The 16,381-nt window shown below is 37.6% G+C and overlaps 2 protein-coding genes and 1 long non-coding RNA gene across 3 annotated transcripts; 1 reads left to right on the plus strand and 2 right to left on the minus strand.

Moving 5' to 3' along the window:
• The first annotated feature begins 6,774 nt into the window (after positions 1-6,774).
• LOC122004050 lies at positions 6,775-8,954 on the plus strand. Its single transcript, XM_042558993.1, has 4 exons — positions 6,775-6,975; positions 7,692-8,374; positions 8,480-8,557; positions 8,748-8,954. The coding sequence occupies exons 2-4, from the start codon at positions 8,174-8,176 to the stop codon at positions 8,796-8,798; spliced, it is 330 nt and encodes a 109-aa protein (XP_042414927.1). The 5' UTR covers positions 6,775-6,975; positions 7,692-8,173; the 3' UTR covers positions 8,799-8,954.
• Positions 8,955-11,070: 2,116 nt separating this feature from the next.
• On the minus strand, positions 11,071-13,374 carry LOC122004051. Its single transcript, XR_006118197.1, has 3 exons — positions 13,155-13,374; positions 12,939-13,005; positions 11,071-11,287 (listed from the first exon to the last, which is right to left on the minus strand). It is a non-coding gene; the product is annotated as an uncharacterized LOC122004051 (long non-coding RNA).
• A 931-nt stretch (positions 13,375-14,305) lies between these two features.
• On the minus strand, positions 14,306-15,632 carry LOC122004052 (probable purine permease 4). The gene has a single exon (XM_042558994.1). The coding sequence runs from the start codon at positions 15,595-15,597 to the stop codon at positions 14,464-14,466; it is 1,134 nt and encodes a 377-aa protein (XP_042414928.1). The 5' UTR covers positions 15,598-15,632; the 3' UTR covers positions 14,306-14,463.
• Between the last annotated feature and the right edge of the window lie 749 nt (positions 15,633-16,381).

Here is a 16,381-nt window from a genome sequence, read left to right on the forward strand (position 1 = left end):
CTCACGTGTTCCACGTCGCCCTCCAGCTCACCTCTGCAGCATCAAACTGTAGGAAATCACCACAAGCAGTGGCGGACCAACTGGGGAGGCTTCGACCCCCCCCCCCCCGGTCTGGCTGCCGTCCACTGGACATCGCTGGACGGCAAGACATTTTCCGAGTGATGCAAGAGGATGAAGAGGCAAGACATTTTCAGCCTCCCCAACCTGGATGCTATCCACGACGCTTGCTGCCAGTGCCGGTGTAGGCCCTGTGGCGGTGCGCCGTGCGCCGGTGCCGCTGCCCTGTGCCTGTGCGGCTGTGCGCTTATGCCACCGTGTGGTGCGGGTGCGGTCGTGTGTGTGCGGTGCCGGAGAAGAAGGAGTGTTTTTTTTCATGTTCTTAGTATTTTAATTAAGCAATACGACAACTTAGTAAGTGGAGCCCAAAGTTAAATAAATTAAATAATAAAAAAATAAAAACATTAAACATGGACCGAGCTCTGTAAATCTGCCTTTTCTTTTCTTTTCCCTTCGCTGCTGCTTCACAGAATGGCAAAAACCCTAAATTCCTAACCTCTTCCTCTCCCACTCCAACTCTCCTTCAAGGCTCTTGAGTCCAAGGCTCTAAGCCTCCAACCAAGTCTCCAAGTGCGGTAGTCGGTGGAGTCGCGGTCTTGCTCGCGGATAGCCAAACGGCAGGAAGCAGCAGGCGACAGCAGTAGTCTCTATTCTCCAACCGAAAACCGAGTATCTAAATCTAAGGCTCCAATCTCCAACATCATTTCACCATAAGGTTAGAACTTAGATTTATTGTATTTTAATTTTTTATTATTTTATTTTTTTTAGAAATGTACAGAATACCATATTGTCATTGTAGTTTAGTTTTCTATTAGATTGGTAGTTTTCCATTATTATTTGATTTTTTTTGTAAAATGTACAGGATTACATTTGTAGTTTAGTTTTCCATTAATATTCTATTAGATTGGTAGTGGTGGTTTATTAAAGTTTATTAATTCAACATATATTTTTCCATTACATTTGTAGTTTTCCATTACATAATTTATTTTTAGCTATTTATTTGTGTAGGATATGGAGAGATTTTTTAAACGAACTCGTAGTTCCGGCTTTGGCTCCTCTAATGAGCCGAATGTTATTGAACAAGTGAAAAATCAATCTCATGTAAAATTAAATTTGGATGATATTGTTAGTGATCTGGGATTACGAAAGTCAATTGAAGAATTTGATATTGCTATTCGAGATCAAGCTCGAAGAGAGTATGTGCTCCGAGAGCCTTGTCAACCAAATGGTCATGTGTATTCGAAAACAACTTTTGGTAATCAAGAAAGAAGTTTTCAAGGAACTTGGTATAAAAAATATACATGGCTAGAGTATAGCATATCAAAAGATGTTGCATTTTATTTTTGGTGTTATCTTTTCAAACCATTAAATAAAGAAAATGTAGATAATGCCTTTATAAAAGATGGTTACAACAATTGAAAAAGGGCATTAGAAAGATTCAATCGTCATATGGGGACTGTGAATAGTTGTCACAATGAAGCTAGAATACAATTTGAGTCTTTTCAAGATCAAAGACAGTGTGGGGAATATTTTATGAGTACATAGTCGTGATATGGAAATTGATTATCGCACTCGTTTAACAGCAATGTTGGATGTGACACGCTTTCTATTGAAGCAAGGGTTGACTTTTCGAGGACACGATGAGTCAACTAGTTCTTCAAATAGAGGTAATTTTCTTGAGTTGCTTGAATGGTATAGTCAACGAAATGAAGAGGTTTCTAAAGTTATAAAACAAAATGCTCCTGCAAACAATCAATTGACTTCCCCAAAAATTTAAAAAGATTTAACATGTGTTTGTGCTTCAGAGATCACACTTGCTATAATCAATGATATTGGAGATAAATTCTTTTCTTTGATGGTTAATGAGGCTCGAGATAGTTCAGTGAAGGAGCATATGGGATTTGTTTTGAGGTATGTGAATAAAGAATGATGTGTGATTGAACGATTTCTTGTAGTTGTGCATGTACCTGACACTAGTTCTCATTCTTTGAAAATGGCTATTGATGCTTTATTCGTGCAATATGGTTTATCATTATCTAGATTGAGAGGCCAAGGATATGAGAGAGCTTCAAATATGCGTGGTGAGTTCCATGAATTGAAATATCTGATACTACAAGAAAATTCATTTGCAATGTATGTTCACTGTTTCTATCACCAGCTCCAATTAGTTCTTGTTGCTGTTGCCCATGACAATTTTACTATGAGTGAATTTTTTGGGTATATCACCATGATTGTGAATATATCTAGAGTATCTTGTAAGAGAAGAGATCAACTTAGAAAAATTCAACATAATAAGGTAATTGCTAAATTGAAAAGTGGAGAAATTACTAGTGGAAAAGAAAAAAAAACAAGAAACTAGTTTAGCAAGACCTGGAGGTACTCGTTGGGGATCACACTACTTAACATTACTTCGTTTATACTCTATGTGGTCTTTAGTGATAGAAGTGTTAGGAAATGTATATGATGATGCCTCTTATTCTGCAAATAAAGGTGTTGTCGCAGGTTTAATTGAGAAGATGGAGAGTTCTCAATTTGTTTTCGTGTTACATTTGATGAAGTATATATTGGAATTACAAACAAGTTATCACTTTCCCTACAACAAGGGAATCAAAATATTATTCAAGCCATGTCTTTGGTTAGAAGTGTGAAATGTCGACTACAAGACTTCAGGCAAGATAGATGGCAGATAATTTTGGAACGAGTTAACACATTTTGTGAATTGAATATGATTTCAATACTTGATATAGATGACAACATGCTAACTCGTGGTCATGGCAGGCGTAGAGGGCAACTCATCACCAAATTTTATCATTATCGTGTGGAGATTTTTTGTCAGGTATTATTTCTGAAAACCTATTTTTTTGTTAAAGAGATTTCGTTGATTATTAATGTTATCATGGTTGCAAATTTGAATGCTACGTTGTTGATTTAATTATACAAGAGATGAATATCATTTTTCAAAAGTTAGTACGGAATTGCTTAGTTGCATATCATGTCTTCATCCAAGAAATTCTTTCTCTCAATTTGGTGTTCACAAACTCATCCATCTTGCTGATTTTTATCCCGAGGACTTTTGTGGTACTGATTATTTATTTTTGGAACAACAACTTATGAGTTACTTTTATAATAAGCGGGATAATCCATACTTTTCTTCAATTGATGACTTAGAAATTCTTGCTCAGGAATTGGTTGAGACTAAAAAACATTTGGTGTTCCCATTGGTTTATCGTATGATAGAGTTGACATTAGTTTTACTAGTTGCAACTGCTTCGGTTGAACGAGTTTTTTCTGCAATGAAGACTGTGAAGATTGATTTACGCAATAGAATGAGAGATGAATGGATGAATGACAGTCTAGTTGTATACATTGAAAAGGATATTTTTTTTCTACAATTGAAAATGAGGAAATATTACAATATTTTCAACAAATGCAGTCTTGTAGAATCCAATTGTCTCCTCTTGTATCGACTCGTCGATCGTCGTAAACTTCTGTGTCAACCCAGAAATGGAGCTCACCTATGTAAGAAAGGTAGACTAATCTTTCCTAAACTTCTAGTTTTTTTTTCTTACAAGTTAGATTAAATGTTCTCAATTTTAATTTATCAGGTTATGGAGATTCTGTCGAGTATTAAGTGGGACAAGGGGAAGGCTCTCGAGTTATAGTCTCTTGGACTCTTGGTAAACTCTAACAATATCATTTCAATCACATATTATAAGTATTAGTATTGCGGCCTATTATATGGCTTAAATGAGAATCCTAAGTGTTCAACAAGATCAATTGGTTGTGATTAACTTAATAGGTTAATAGCTTTTGCATGGAGAGTGTTTCATGTTATTAGTCATCAAGTGGGTTGCAAAATGAGATGTACAACTATTTCTTATACTTCTGTATTGGCAAAAACATTTGCTATTAAAGTGTTCTTTGTTCATCGTTGATTCCTTAAAATTCTGAACCTCTTTTTTTTGCTCTATTTTACACTATCTATCATGAGAATTTCATACATATTATGATTTATGTGAATGATGTTCATGTTTATTTGGCTACAGTTTTTGCAATACGTATATTATGCAAGAATTGGAGCCTTGGAGGGATCAACACACTAGAAATGAATAGACTAGAGCTTGATTTCTTTATCAATTAGATTTCAGACTTCATGTGTATAATTTCTGCAGCATCGTATATTATGCAAGAGTTGATGTAAAACTTTAATTATTAAATATTTTTATTTAGCCGTACAAAAAAAATATCTGTGTAATTCAGCCTCCCGAATTTTTTTTTCTAGTTCCACCTCTAACCACAGGTGAGCTTATATATATATAAAGATACCCTGCGGCACGCTCCATACGGTTTGGTGCGGCACGCATCAAAATTAGTGATGGATCGATCCACTAATCGATCCAGCGGGACTGAATCGATCAGTGGATTGATTCAACCCCGCTTGTCTTCTCGCGTCGGTCGCCGGCGCCGCTGATCTTCACGGGATGCTGACGGATCACCCCTCGGCTGGATCACAACGCGACCGGATTTCGACCGGATCGCTACCGGATTCCGGCCGAATCACCAACAGAATTGGCAGCGCTGCATTTGCTAGCGTCGCGACCGATTTTGACCACAAAACAGTTGGATTTTGGCCGCCATCTGGCCGGAATCCGGTCGTGATCCGGCCGGAATCCGGCCGCGAGCGGATTTCGACCGGATCGCGGCCAGAATTGGCAGCTTCGCGATCGGCCCGCTTCGTCTTCTCACGCCAGACCCGCTTCTTCTCGCGCCAGCCCCGCTTCGTCTTCTCGCGCCTGCTGGATCGATCCACTGATCGATCCAGCGGGGCTGAATCGATCAGTGGATCGATCCACCGCACCGATCCGCACGGATGTGTGCCGTAGGGTAATATTTTCGTATATATATATATATATATATATATAGTATTGATATCCTGTGCTACGCACACAGTGCGTGCGAGTCGCGCAGGATATCAAACTTTTTTTTATTTTTTTTAAATTTTGAATTAAAAAAATAATTAAAATATTTTTTTAAATTTTATTTCTAGGATTCATGCTTCCCAATTGGGTTATAATTTGTAAGTTATTTTTTTTTAAGATTTTACCTCTAGGGTTTAGATTTTACAATTGGGTTATAGTATTTAGTAAAAAAAAAATTAAAAATGAAATAAATTTAAGTATTTATGGAGTATTGTAATATGTTTAGGGGATATATTCATGGATTAAAGATTTATATATAAGGAAATATTGATTTTTTTAATTATTTTTTTTATTCAAAAATTTAAAAAAAATAAAAAAGAAAAAACAAGGTTGATATCCTGCGCGACGCGCACAGTCACGCACTGTGCGCGTCGCGCAGGATATCAATACTCTATATATATATATATATATATATAAAATATTTTGTTAGCCTGCACCCCCGTTTGGTGGACACTCTTGGGCAATCCTCACATATTCAGGCACCTCGATTCTAAAAAATGAATCGTGCCTCCCAATGTAAGAGGCACCCATGGGCCATGGGCGACGCTCATCAACATCGCCCAGGCTATCAAGCATATATATGTGTGTGTGTGATCTACTGTGAACCATACGTCGTGAGCCCGTTCGCACTACAATGATCCAGGTGCCTAGATTCATTTTTTTTGAAAAAAATAAAATTTTCTTAAAGAAGAACACTATACCCTGTGAGCATCTAAAAATTTTTTATCTTGAACACTATAACTCAAGAGGGAAGCCTAAACATTAAAGTAAAATTTTATTAACTTAAACTCATTATAATCCAACCTTTAAATCCTAAAATCTTAAATCCTAAATACATATAATATAACTCATGAGTTTCTAAAATTTTTAATCTTGAATACTATAACTCAAGAGGGAAGCCTGAATCCTAGAGGGAAACTCTTATTGACTCAAACCTATTATGACTAAACTCCTAAATTTTAAAATCTTAAAATTTAAATACATATAATATATCCAAAAATAAAATTAAAAAAAAATACTGAATGAATTTAGGCACTTGGACTATGTTATGCACTGGTACCTAGATCAATTTTAGACGCCCCGAGTTAAGTCTGAACGAGTCCACGGTAAAAGATCCGCAACATATCATATATCTTTACTATATTTAAAAGATAACATCTATAAAAGATTGATACAAAATTTTAGGGTAAAGAAAGTTTTTCATCGACCAAATCGATAGAGAGATTTTTGATCATTTCTTTGGTACTACGAAATGGTATTAAGGTGATTTAATTTTCTCTCGGTAAATCTTAACTGTATATTATTTATGCTATTATCATGTAAATTAAGCTCACGACATTGTGGGTCTTACAATTATTGACTGAATTTAATCGACCGTTCAGATGCTCTCAGGTCAATCACCAGCGTCCATACATTAGGCGGACTATTCGCAGGATACTTGCAGAAGCATCAGAATATGCTCAACGGCGGAGATCCAGGATCTGTTAATGAACGGTGGATCTTGATTTTTTGGGTTCCATCCTAAGCACCCGCATCGAATTGCTATGTTAACTAGAACAAGGTCTACTTTTTTAATTCCGTAAACGCCCTCTACTTTCATTTTATTGACAACACAATCCTCATGAGAGGGAGGACATTTTGGGTTATTAACGCCATGGAGTAGGGGTAATATAGTCAATTTAAATCCCCCAAAGTCACTATTTTAACCCTTTTCTTCTTCATCCCCTTCCTCGCTTGCTTCCTCTTTCCTCCTCCCCCGCTCGGTTGTTCTGTTCCACCGCATTCCTCCCGATTCACTTCATCTCCTTCCTCAAACCCATTTCTACATAATCTTCGGTCAAAAAGAACAAGAAAGAGGAAAGGTCTTTGATTGTTTCGACTGACATGCAAATCATGAGAAGATCGTTCGATCTGTAGGGAGCTACATTTTGATTCCCTGGTACCATTTCCTTTCAACAAATTGTTTTCGATATGGTTTTGATTTTATCTAGGGAAGGACTGATAGAGGAAAATAGATGACCAATTCTAGTTCACATTATTTTCTTATTTCGATATGGATACTACTGTTACCCTGTTCTGGTTGGATTGATATGGTTTGTTTTCCTGTTGATCTCGGTAGTTTTTTTTCCTGTACTGTTTTTCGTCCCTTTCTCCTCTTCTGTTGTAATTTTCTCCTTTGAAATGACCGAGCTTTTCTTCTTGAATCATGTATTTATTAGATCAGCTTGTCGCAAGTTGTTGGTGACATTTCCTAGTTTTTTTCTTCTTACGATTGAATTTGAAGAACACACTTGGCTTCTAGAAATTGGGGATCATCAAGTTCGTAAACAGAATTCACGTTTGCTTCTAATATGATCTTTTTGAAGTTTTCCAGTCTTTGATCTTCTCACTAAGGTCTTCTCTTCCTGGTATCAAATTGCTTACAACATTTTCTAGCGCACCTGGTTCTATATAGATCATTGTTTTCATGTATCCCATCAAAAAATCAACATTTGCTGGATAATGCAAGTTTGGATTTTGTTTGATACCCTTCCTGAGTGTTTTACATCAAGATCATATTTTAATGCCATATCTCTCGTTCTCTTTCCCCGTGATATGATTGATTTACCGAGATTTGAACCAGTTGCTTATTTCAATTTCACTTTGTTGATGTAGATTACATAAAATGAGCTTCGATATCTTGCCACTCAGCAACGGAAGGAAGCCCTTCTTTAGACCATGGAAAGAGAAGGTCACCATCGACGGCGATAACCATCGCAAGGCGCATCGCATCCATGAGAGCGAAATCCGCACGAATTATTTTCCTCTTATTTTCTTAACCCTCTCTTGAATATTTTCACTTCAATATATTTTTTTTAAAAAAGAAAGTATTCGTGTTTTAATTATTGTGGTTTAAACACTTTCATAATTTCTTTTATTTCTATTTATGGTCATGAATCGTTTACGACCACTTCTTACTTCCTTTCTATTTATAGCATGGCCACGCTACAATTCATCCCCACCTTATTTTTTACCATTTATAGATCTCCGAAATAACCCTTCCTTTCTCACCGTGATCAAGACCTCAACGGCCCACCACGATCCGAGAAGGGACCACCGCCATTCCCACCGAGGAAGCCACCGTCTCCGACGGCCCAATGAACGCCGCCCCTGAACTCGACAAGGACTTCGACACCGCCCCGATCGAAGAGAAGCTGAGCGTGGATCAATCGGAGTGGCCCAAGATCTGCATCTCCCTCTCCCGGAAGGAGAAGGAAGACGACTTCCTCGCCATGAGAGGCAGCAAGCTTCCCCAGAGGCCCAAAAAGAGAGCCAAGTGCGTCGACAAGTCTCTCCAAGTATCGATCTCAAACTATATTTCCTTTTCGTTCATTATTTGTTTGTTCCGTTTGTTTCTGCTCTTCAGATCTAGAAATAAGGCACTGCGTTCTGTGCGATTGCAGTACTGTTTCCCTGGAATGTGGTTGTCAGATTTGTCGAGAGGAAGATACGACGTTAGGGAGAAAAGGTGCAACAAGAAGGTAATTATTAATTAAATCACGAATTTCGACTCGATTTTTTTTTATTCTTTATTAATTTTCTAAAAAACGTGGTCTTCGTAATCTGTTTGTTTCGCGTTCGTGGTTTTGTGAGATCGAAGTTTGCATTCTTTATTTTATTTTATTGAATTTAAATTTCTAAAATTTGATTTATGGATTCAATTTTACGCAGAGGCGTTTGGGATTGAAGGGGATGGAAAGCCTCGAGAGCGATTCCGAGTGATCTTGGTGTTGCTTACTCTGTTATTATTATTGCCATTTTATTTTAGTTTTTCTCAATTGTGGGAGGAATTTGTTTATTCTTATATATTTTCCTTGCTATCAAGATCGAATTCTTGTTTTAGTGAGGAAAATTATACTCTTTTTGATTACCTCTGATGCTGGAAGCTGTATATTTTGTATGATTTTTTTTTATTTCATCGATTCAACTTTATTTTCTTTTTTAAAATTGCACGCCTATACTTCTCTTAATCTTCTCTAAACATTAACAAGATGATGAGGTGAAAATGATTTCAAATCTAATGAAATGTCATCACCACTTCATGTTTTGATCAAATTATTGTAGTCGAAGTCCCCACGGGACGGTCTGGTTAACGCATGAGGTGTTGTCATCATGAGGTCCATAGTTTGAATTTTGATATAATCGAGGTAAATGTTTTTCTCATACTCTAATGACTATTTCAAAAATTAATAGTCATCCGTGATTTACCTTTTTCATTTTTGTCACCATATTATTATGGTTGAGATAGATATGAGTACAAGTTGAATTTGGTGGAAGTGAAAAAGTGCCTAAGTGAATTGCTAAGGGCGAAGTTTGGTAATTGAATTTTATTGATAAATATGATTTACAATTTACAATCGTTGTTCATGTTCATGAACATTAGTTGAACATCAAATTTATTTCTGAATATTTGATTCAATTAGCACCTTATTTGTAAATGCTTGAATGAGTTTTCAAGCTTGGCTGAGGTAAGACTAGTCTCTTGAGGGTGCATATATATAACACCTTTTTTATATATATATATATATATATATATCAGTTTCTTTATTATCTAATTTACTCCCAAATCCTACTCTATTATTGAATAATGATACATTCAATAATTACACAGAGAAATTGAACATTCTTTAGTGCCTCTCTAAATGTATATTAACATTCTTATATAATTGCATGTCCCATAAGCTAATCGTGTTATATCACTTAATGGGTTGGAGAGTGCTATGACAATGTTTTTAAAATTTCACTTCAAATCCAACATTTATTTATCCAAATTTGAATTAATATAGTTAGTCTAAGCCTACTCTCCAAATAACTCTCTCATTGCCAATAGAAAAATTATCACATCTCTAACACGCCCAAATACTAAAATTTCAGAGAACAACAAATTGCACCTTTAATAAGCAACATAATTTTTTCCAACCTCCGAAGGCAGCATAAAATGTCTCTTAAGCCCATAAAGCTTCCAATGAAGAACCATCACAATATTAAGATAAATATACAAGGTTAGAACCCTATTACTTTTTTCATAATTTCAATGTAAAGATACTCAAATTAAAGCTTGAATAACTTTAACAGAGCGGTAGATGGGGGTCTATTGGGTCCTCCTAGACAAAAAGCCACCTCAGGTCTGAAGCAGACCAGTTCAATCAATTAAATCCCAACTCCAACCTTGGATGACTAGAAACAAATGATGATGTGACGACATTGCTCTGGAAATTAACCGATGAATTTAAAAAAGCATTAATTAATTAATCACGGCCTGCTGAGGAGCAGCAGTGCATGTTCTTGGTTGCGCTGGTAAACAAGGAAGGAACAAACTAAACGCTGCATCTTCAAGTACAAGCCACATGAAATTCAGCCAGTCACTATGTGAAAATTGACAATAGACTTCGGATATTATCCGAAGTAATAGGTAGATAATTACCGAAGTAGACGCACGTGAAGTAAAAGGGTAAATTTTTTACTTCACCACACTTTTACCGAAGTCTATCACCGGTCTAAAATCGGTTCAAAATCGGACCGTTTTCGAAGTAAAAAAACTCTATTACTTCATCGAGACCAGTAAAATAACTGAAGTAGTTGATGATATATTACTTCATAGGCTTCGTTGTTTGACAAAGTAAAATAGGTATACAACTTCACAATTTTTGTATTATGGTGCAGTAAAAATTTAATTTTACTTCTGCATAATTTATCTTGGTTGAAATATTTATTATTGTATTACTTCATCGTAGTATAGCGGTAATAGAGTATATTTTACAACAACGAAAAATTCAATGTAGCGAAGTAATTTATACGAACTACTTCATAAATTTGATCAATAGTGAAGTAAATAGTTTCTTTAACTACACCACTATTTAAATTTAGCGAAGTCTTGTTTGTCGTATTATTTCATCATTTATTTATAGTATCAAAGTAATTGACCATATTTTACTGCAATACAATTTTAATTGACAAAATTTAGACCAACAAAATTAAACAAATATATCACAAATATGTATCAAATACAATCCAAAAGTGTATTCATAAAAGACATGTGTAACCATAATCCAAAAACTTTTGTATCCAAAAATCTCTAAATACATGTCTAAAATTTATATCATAGCCTACATTTAGGCACCCATATAGAAGTAGACGAATTCATTCCATTCACTTCTGACTTCATCATACTGAGATTGATTGTAGTACTCTTTATTTTTTGATGCTGCAAACTGAAACATTAATAGAAGTTTGAGGATCAATAAAAAATGACTCAATATTTTATAAATAAAATATTTCATAAAGAAGAAATTCAGCTTTCTCTCTACAGTAATCTAATATAGTGAAGTAAATATAGTGAAGTACAAAAGAAGAAATAAATATTTCATTTATTTTTTGCTCATTATACAGTGAAGTACAAAAGAATAAATGGTTAATATAACATGCATATCACCACAGTAATCTAATTTATACTTCATAGCGATTTTCTTTTTACTACTAACATAGGTGGTTTCATTCTTGACGACCTAGAAACGATCATTCAATCCAACTAAAAGGCAACTTAACTGCCTAAATGACTAAACCATCTAGACATGCAACTAAGCTTACCCGATAGACTATTTATGTCAAAAGGTGTGGATAATATCTACTGAGAGATGCACAGTTAGAACATCCACTTAATGCATAGAGAAACATATGCAGCCTCATTATATAAATAGAAAAAAAAAAGATTCAATTGAAAATTACAAACAATGGAGTGGAAAGGAATATATCCAACTCAACCACAGCATGGAAGGGCTAATCAAGGCCTTCTAGCAACAAAGATAAACACCTCCTAACCTAACATGATGTCAAAGGGCGACATATGTTTCACTTTATTAAGTAGAAGGGAACCCAGTAGTTGAGTAAGAAAGTTAATGTAGGTTGGTGGTAGAGGTCTTGTTAAGAACTACCAACCACACATATTGAGCAATTGACCCTTACACTGAGTCGTCTCTTTTATGAGGTAAGGATATAAGAGAATAACTCTTGAAACCTCACACTTCTCGAATTATAACCTAAGTATCCATTAACAACCCCTCCTTTCATAAACCATGGATGCTACCCATTAGAGTCTCACACATGAAATTAGTTTAAGGAGTTTCATTGAATTTCATAAACTTGTATGCTAGATTTGCATGACTAGAGCAAACAAATAAATAAGTGCAACACAAAACATATATAAGGCACATATAAAGTTTAAGCTTTAGCCTAAAAAGCCTCCACTTGAATTGCAAAAGCAGCAACCTAGACTATGAAGGGGATCAAATAGCGATCACATATAGTATATGCACTTATAGAATCATATTTAGTTTATACAAATTACATTAAATTAAAGTAAATTAACTTTAAAGCTGTAAGCTACCTTATTTAATAACTTATAATTTTTAAGTGTGCATTAAACAATTATTTGAAAATGATAGATACTTTAAATATCAATATAAATATTTTTTTAATAACTAATAATAATCAACGTATGCCTCTGCATATGCTCATTGCTCTTGTATACCATATCCAAGGGAGGAATTTCAGTTCATGTAACGAAGAAATTAAGCTTTCTAAAGAAATTTTATAAGCTAAGACAAAAGATTCCTTTTCATATCAGTAGATCTACGAGGTAGTGTTGTAGATGAAGTTTTGAACACCAAAAGGGTTTAGCAGATAGTCTATTCATGAAGGTTTCAATCTCAAATTCACATTTTACAAAATCCATAATCTGAACGATTGATTTCAACAGATAATCCATGAGCATTAACTAATTCAAAAATCCCTCCCCTAAAAAACACATCTATTATCTCATATGAAGAAGAGAGAAACATAGGGCAAGAGATGCCATAAACCAACCTGGTATACGAGCTGTTAGGGCTGCAGGACTGAATCTGTTAGAGACAACGACCTCTAGCTCGAACTCCTACAAAGTACATGCCTTCTTTCCGTGAACAAGAAACCTCAAAGAGGATGACCTATTAAAGGTCAATTCTCCCAAAGACGTTGTACAGAAGAAGAACACTAATAACACAACAGAGAGAAAAGGAAAAAAGGGATGGAGAGGGAAGAAACCTAGTGTCGAGTGATCGTCGCGCGTCGGGGAGAAAACACCGAAGGAGAAGGCTGTCGTCGGGATGGGGGCACACGAAAGAGAAGGCTGCTGGGGGCACACGAAAGAGAAGGCTGCCGTCGGGATGGGGGCACACGAAAGAGAAGGCTGCGGGGAGAAAATGTGAAGTTGTCGTCGGGTGGCCATTGCGCATCGCAAGAGAAAACGCGAAGGAGAAAAATGTGATTGTGATGTGCTTTCGGCAAAATTAGGTTTTTGTAGGATTCGGTGGAAAAACATAATAAACCGGTTCAAACTATGCACAAATTTTAAGCCATTCTACTTATTACTTCAACACTTAAACATATTTATTTTATTTTATAACTTATTACTTCATCGAATATATATTATGAAATAAAATGTCTGATAAAATTAAAAGTGAGACCCGCATTTTTAAACCTACGAAGTCTAAAATCGTATTTACTACATCAAATTTATTATCGAAGTTGATTATCATATATTACTTCGTAATTACTAATTACTGAAGTAAACAGTGGCGAAGTATATTATCCATTTTCACATAGTGAGTGTATCACTACTAGCTAGCTAGCTCCCCCCCTTTATAGGCAAATTAAACCTTGTTGATTTTCCGATCTGTAGCAGCATCAAGATACTTATTCGAGGGGCTACTGAATTGCGTTCCTTCCTCTTGAAACTTGCTAGCTAGCATGCAGCTCGCAGTACGTAGGACACTGAGGCGACCTTATTATCAAGGATGCCAATTGCAGAGGCATCCGCCATAAAGCTGACTCACTCGGCCACCTTTTGCAACAGCATCTGTCTCTCCATCGTATTCGTGGCCACCGAGGGAGGCCTCAGGATCTAAGAGGGAGATGATCAGCCATGGCAAAGCTCGATGCCAGGCACACCAAGCTAAGTAAGTACTCCCCTAAACAGGAAGATCAACATGGACATGTTCCATCCTTTTCACATGCACTGTCGTCTCTCACTCACTCACTCACTCGCCTTCAGTACCATGTTACTACTGCTGCATGCTCCAAAGCTAAGTAATTAATAGAATTGTGGGGTGGTTGAGTTTGGGCTTTCGATCGAAATTAATTAACCTCGAAGAAGAGAAGAATAAAGAATTGCTATGGCAGTGGAAGTGCACGCATTAATTAACTAATTAACTCCATTAATCTCCCCACTATATGATTTGTAACCAGCAGAGGATTAGACGAGGAGGAAAAGATGGAATTGAAGCAAAAACAGTAATGCGTCATTAGTTGTTTGGCACTAATGATTAATTAACTAGCAGGGAGTGGGTTTTTTTTATGGATTAATTAAGGGGTTGCCATCATTGATCGCGTCCTTGCTGCTTTCCAGCTTTTCCAGCTTCAGCTCGCCGTAGACGTAGGAGGTGAAGCCCCAGAGGCAGAGGGCCATGGCGACGGCTTTGCTGCCGCCGAACTCATCGCCGAAGACCAGGACCCCGCCGAGGACGTTGACCGACAGCAGCGCCGTCATGCAGATGCCGCCGTTGACCGAGGAGGTGAGGAAGACCACGCCGGCGGTGCCCGCGAAGCAGAGCTGCCAGCTGACCACGGCGGAGCCCACCACGGACCAGTAGGCGGCGGCGTCGAGGTCCCATGCGTCCTCGCGGCGCCATCCGCCGGCAACGGCCATGCCCGCGGCGGCGAGGGCGGTGGCGGCGGCCTGCACGACGACCTGCACCTCGGCGGCCTCGCGGCAGCCGGAGACGCGGAGGTAGAGGAGCTGCGTGGCGGGGAGGTAAACGGCGACGAGGGCGGCGGCGCCGAGGGCGGCGGCGAAGCCGAGGAAGAAGCTGCGGCCGTCGACGCCGGCGGGGCGATCGGTGGAGGAGTCGAGAGCGAGGAGGACGGAGCTGAGGGTGAGAAGGACGACGCAGTTAATGTTGGAGAAGGTGAGGGGGTGGCGGACGAGGAGCGCGGAGAGGAGGAGCGTGAAGCCGAGCTGCGAGGATAGGAGGAGCGAGGAGGTGGAGATGGGGAGGTAGGAGACGCCGCAGGAAAAGAGGAGGTTGTTGATGCCGACAAGGACTCCGAGGAGGATGGAGAGGTAGAGGAGAGAAGGAGTGAAGCGATAGAAAGGGCGGCCGCCGGAGGCAGGGGAATGAGTTAAATAAATAGCAAGAAGAAGCAGGGGAAAGCCAGCGGACTGGACCAGGGTGGAGAGCCACCGGTTGGATCCTCCGTGCACGAAGTAGAATCGGGAGAGCAGAGAGGAGGATAGTGATCCGACGAAGAGCGCGGCGTAGGTGGCCGCCAAGAGGACCGTGCTCGGCCGCCGGCTGGCTGCTGCGCGCCCCTCCGCCAGAACAGAGGAGTCGACGGACCCTGCGCCGCCGCTCCTGCCGAGGCAGGAGGAGCCTCTTTCTTCGTCGATACTGGGATGGCTTAGTTGCTTGAGGAACGTGTCCTCCATGGCTAGCAGAGCTTGGGGGAGGAGGAGGAGGAGGAGGGGAGATGATGACTTTGCCGCCGCACTAGTGTTGGCTATATATATACTCTTGTCTTTAGTCGGCACACGTATTCAACTTAACCCGGGGTGACAGATCTGATCTTAGGAAAAAAAAAAAATTATACTCGTAGCGAGTGATTTATCAATTCAGGAGATATTTGGTTGATTCTCATAAATTTAATAATCATTTCTAAAATATCATTCTCAAATCCACAATCCAAACACTATCTTTTATTATCATTTCATTCCTTCATTCCCAACTCCATCAACCAAACACCCCCTCAGTCTTATGATTAATTATCCATTAAAAAATTATTTATTAATTTATTAAAAGTAAGACTGATTTTTAGATGTCTTAAAACTTAAGAAAGAGTTTTGTTCTTGTATCATTATACGAAAGCTATATATATATATATATATATATATATATATATATATATATATATATATATATATATATATATATATAAAAAGGATATTAATTCTGACGGATTAGATGAGTTGGATTGAAGATTAGTTACTAAAATAAATTTTAATACGAATTTAATTCAAACTCAAACTTAATATAAATCACAATCTGAACTTGGACAATCCAACCGATCTGAATCAATTTTTCCTTTTTTATATTATTATTTTCTTATAATTTTTTTACTTTTATTTTAATATTTTATTAGTGTTATACTAACATTTACTATTTGTATACTATAATATCTTAATTTTTTAAATAAAATTTAATTTAACCCTAAAC

This window comes from Zingiber officinale, chromosome 7B (genome assembly GCF_018446385.1).
Source record: "Zingiber officinale cultivar Zhangliang chromosome 7B, Zo_v1.1, whole genome shotgun sequence".
In the NCBI taxonomy this organism is placed as follows: Eukaryota; Viridiplantae; Streptophyta; class Magnoliopsida; order Zingiberales; family Zingiberaceae; genus Zingiber; species Zingiber officinale.

Bases quoted from the DNA above. Each gene is read 5' to 3' on its own strand.
- LOC122004050 (XM_042558993.1), top strand. From the start codon at position 8,174: ATGAACGCCGCCCCTGAACTCGACAAGGACTTCGACACCGCCCCGATC. The intron at 8,375-8,479 runs GTATCGATCTCA...GTGCGATTGCAG, and splicing joins GCGTCGACAAGTCTCTCCAA to TACTGTTTCCCTGGAATGTG. The intron at 8,558-8,747 runs GTAATTATTAAT...AATTTTACGCAG, and splicing joins AGAAAAGGTGCAACAAGAAG to AGGCGTTTGGGATTGAAGGG.
- LOC122004052 (XM_042558994.1), bottom strand. From the start codon at position 15,597: ATGGAGGACACGTTCCTCAAGCAACTAAGCCATCCCAGTATCGACGAA.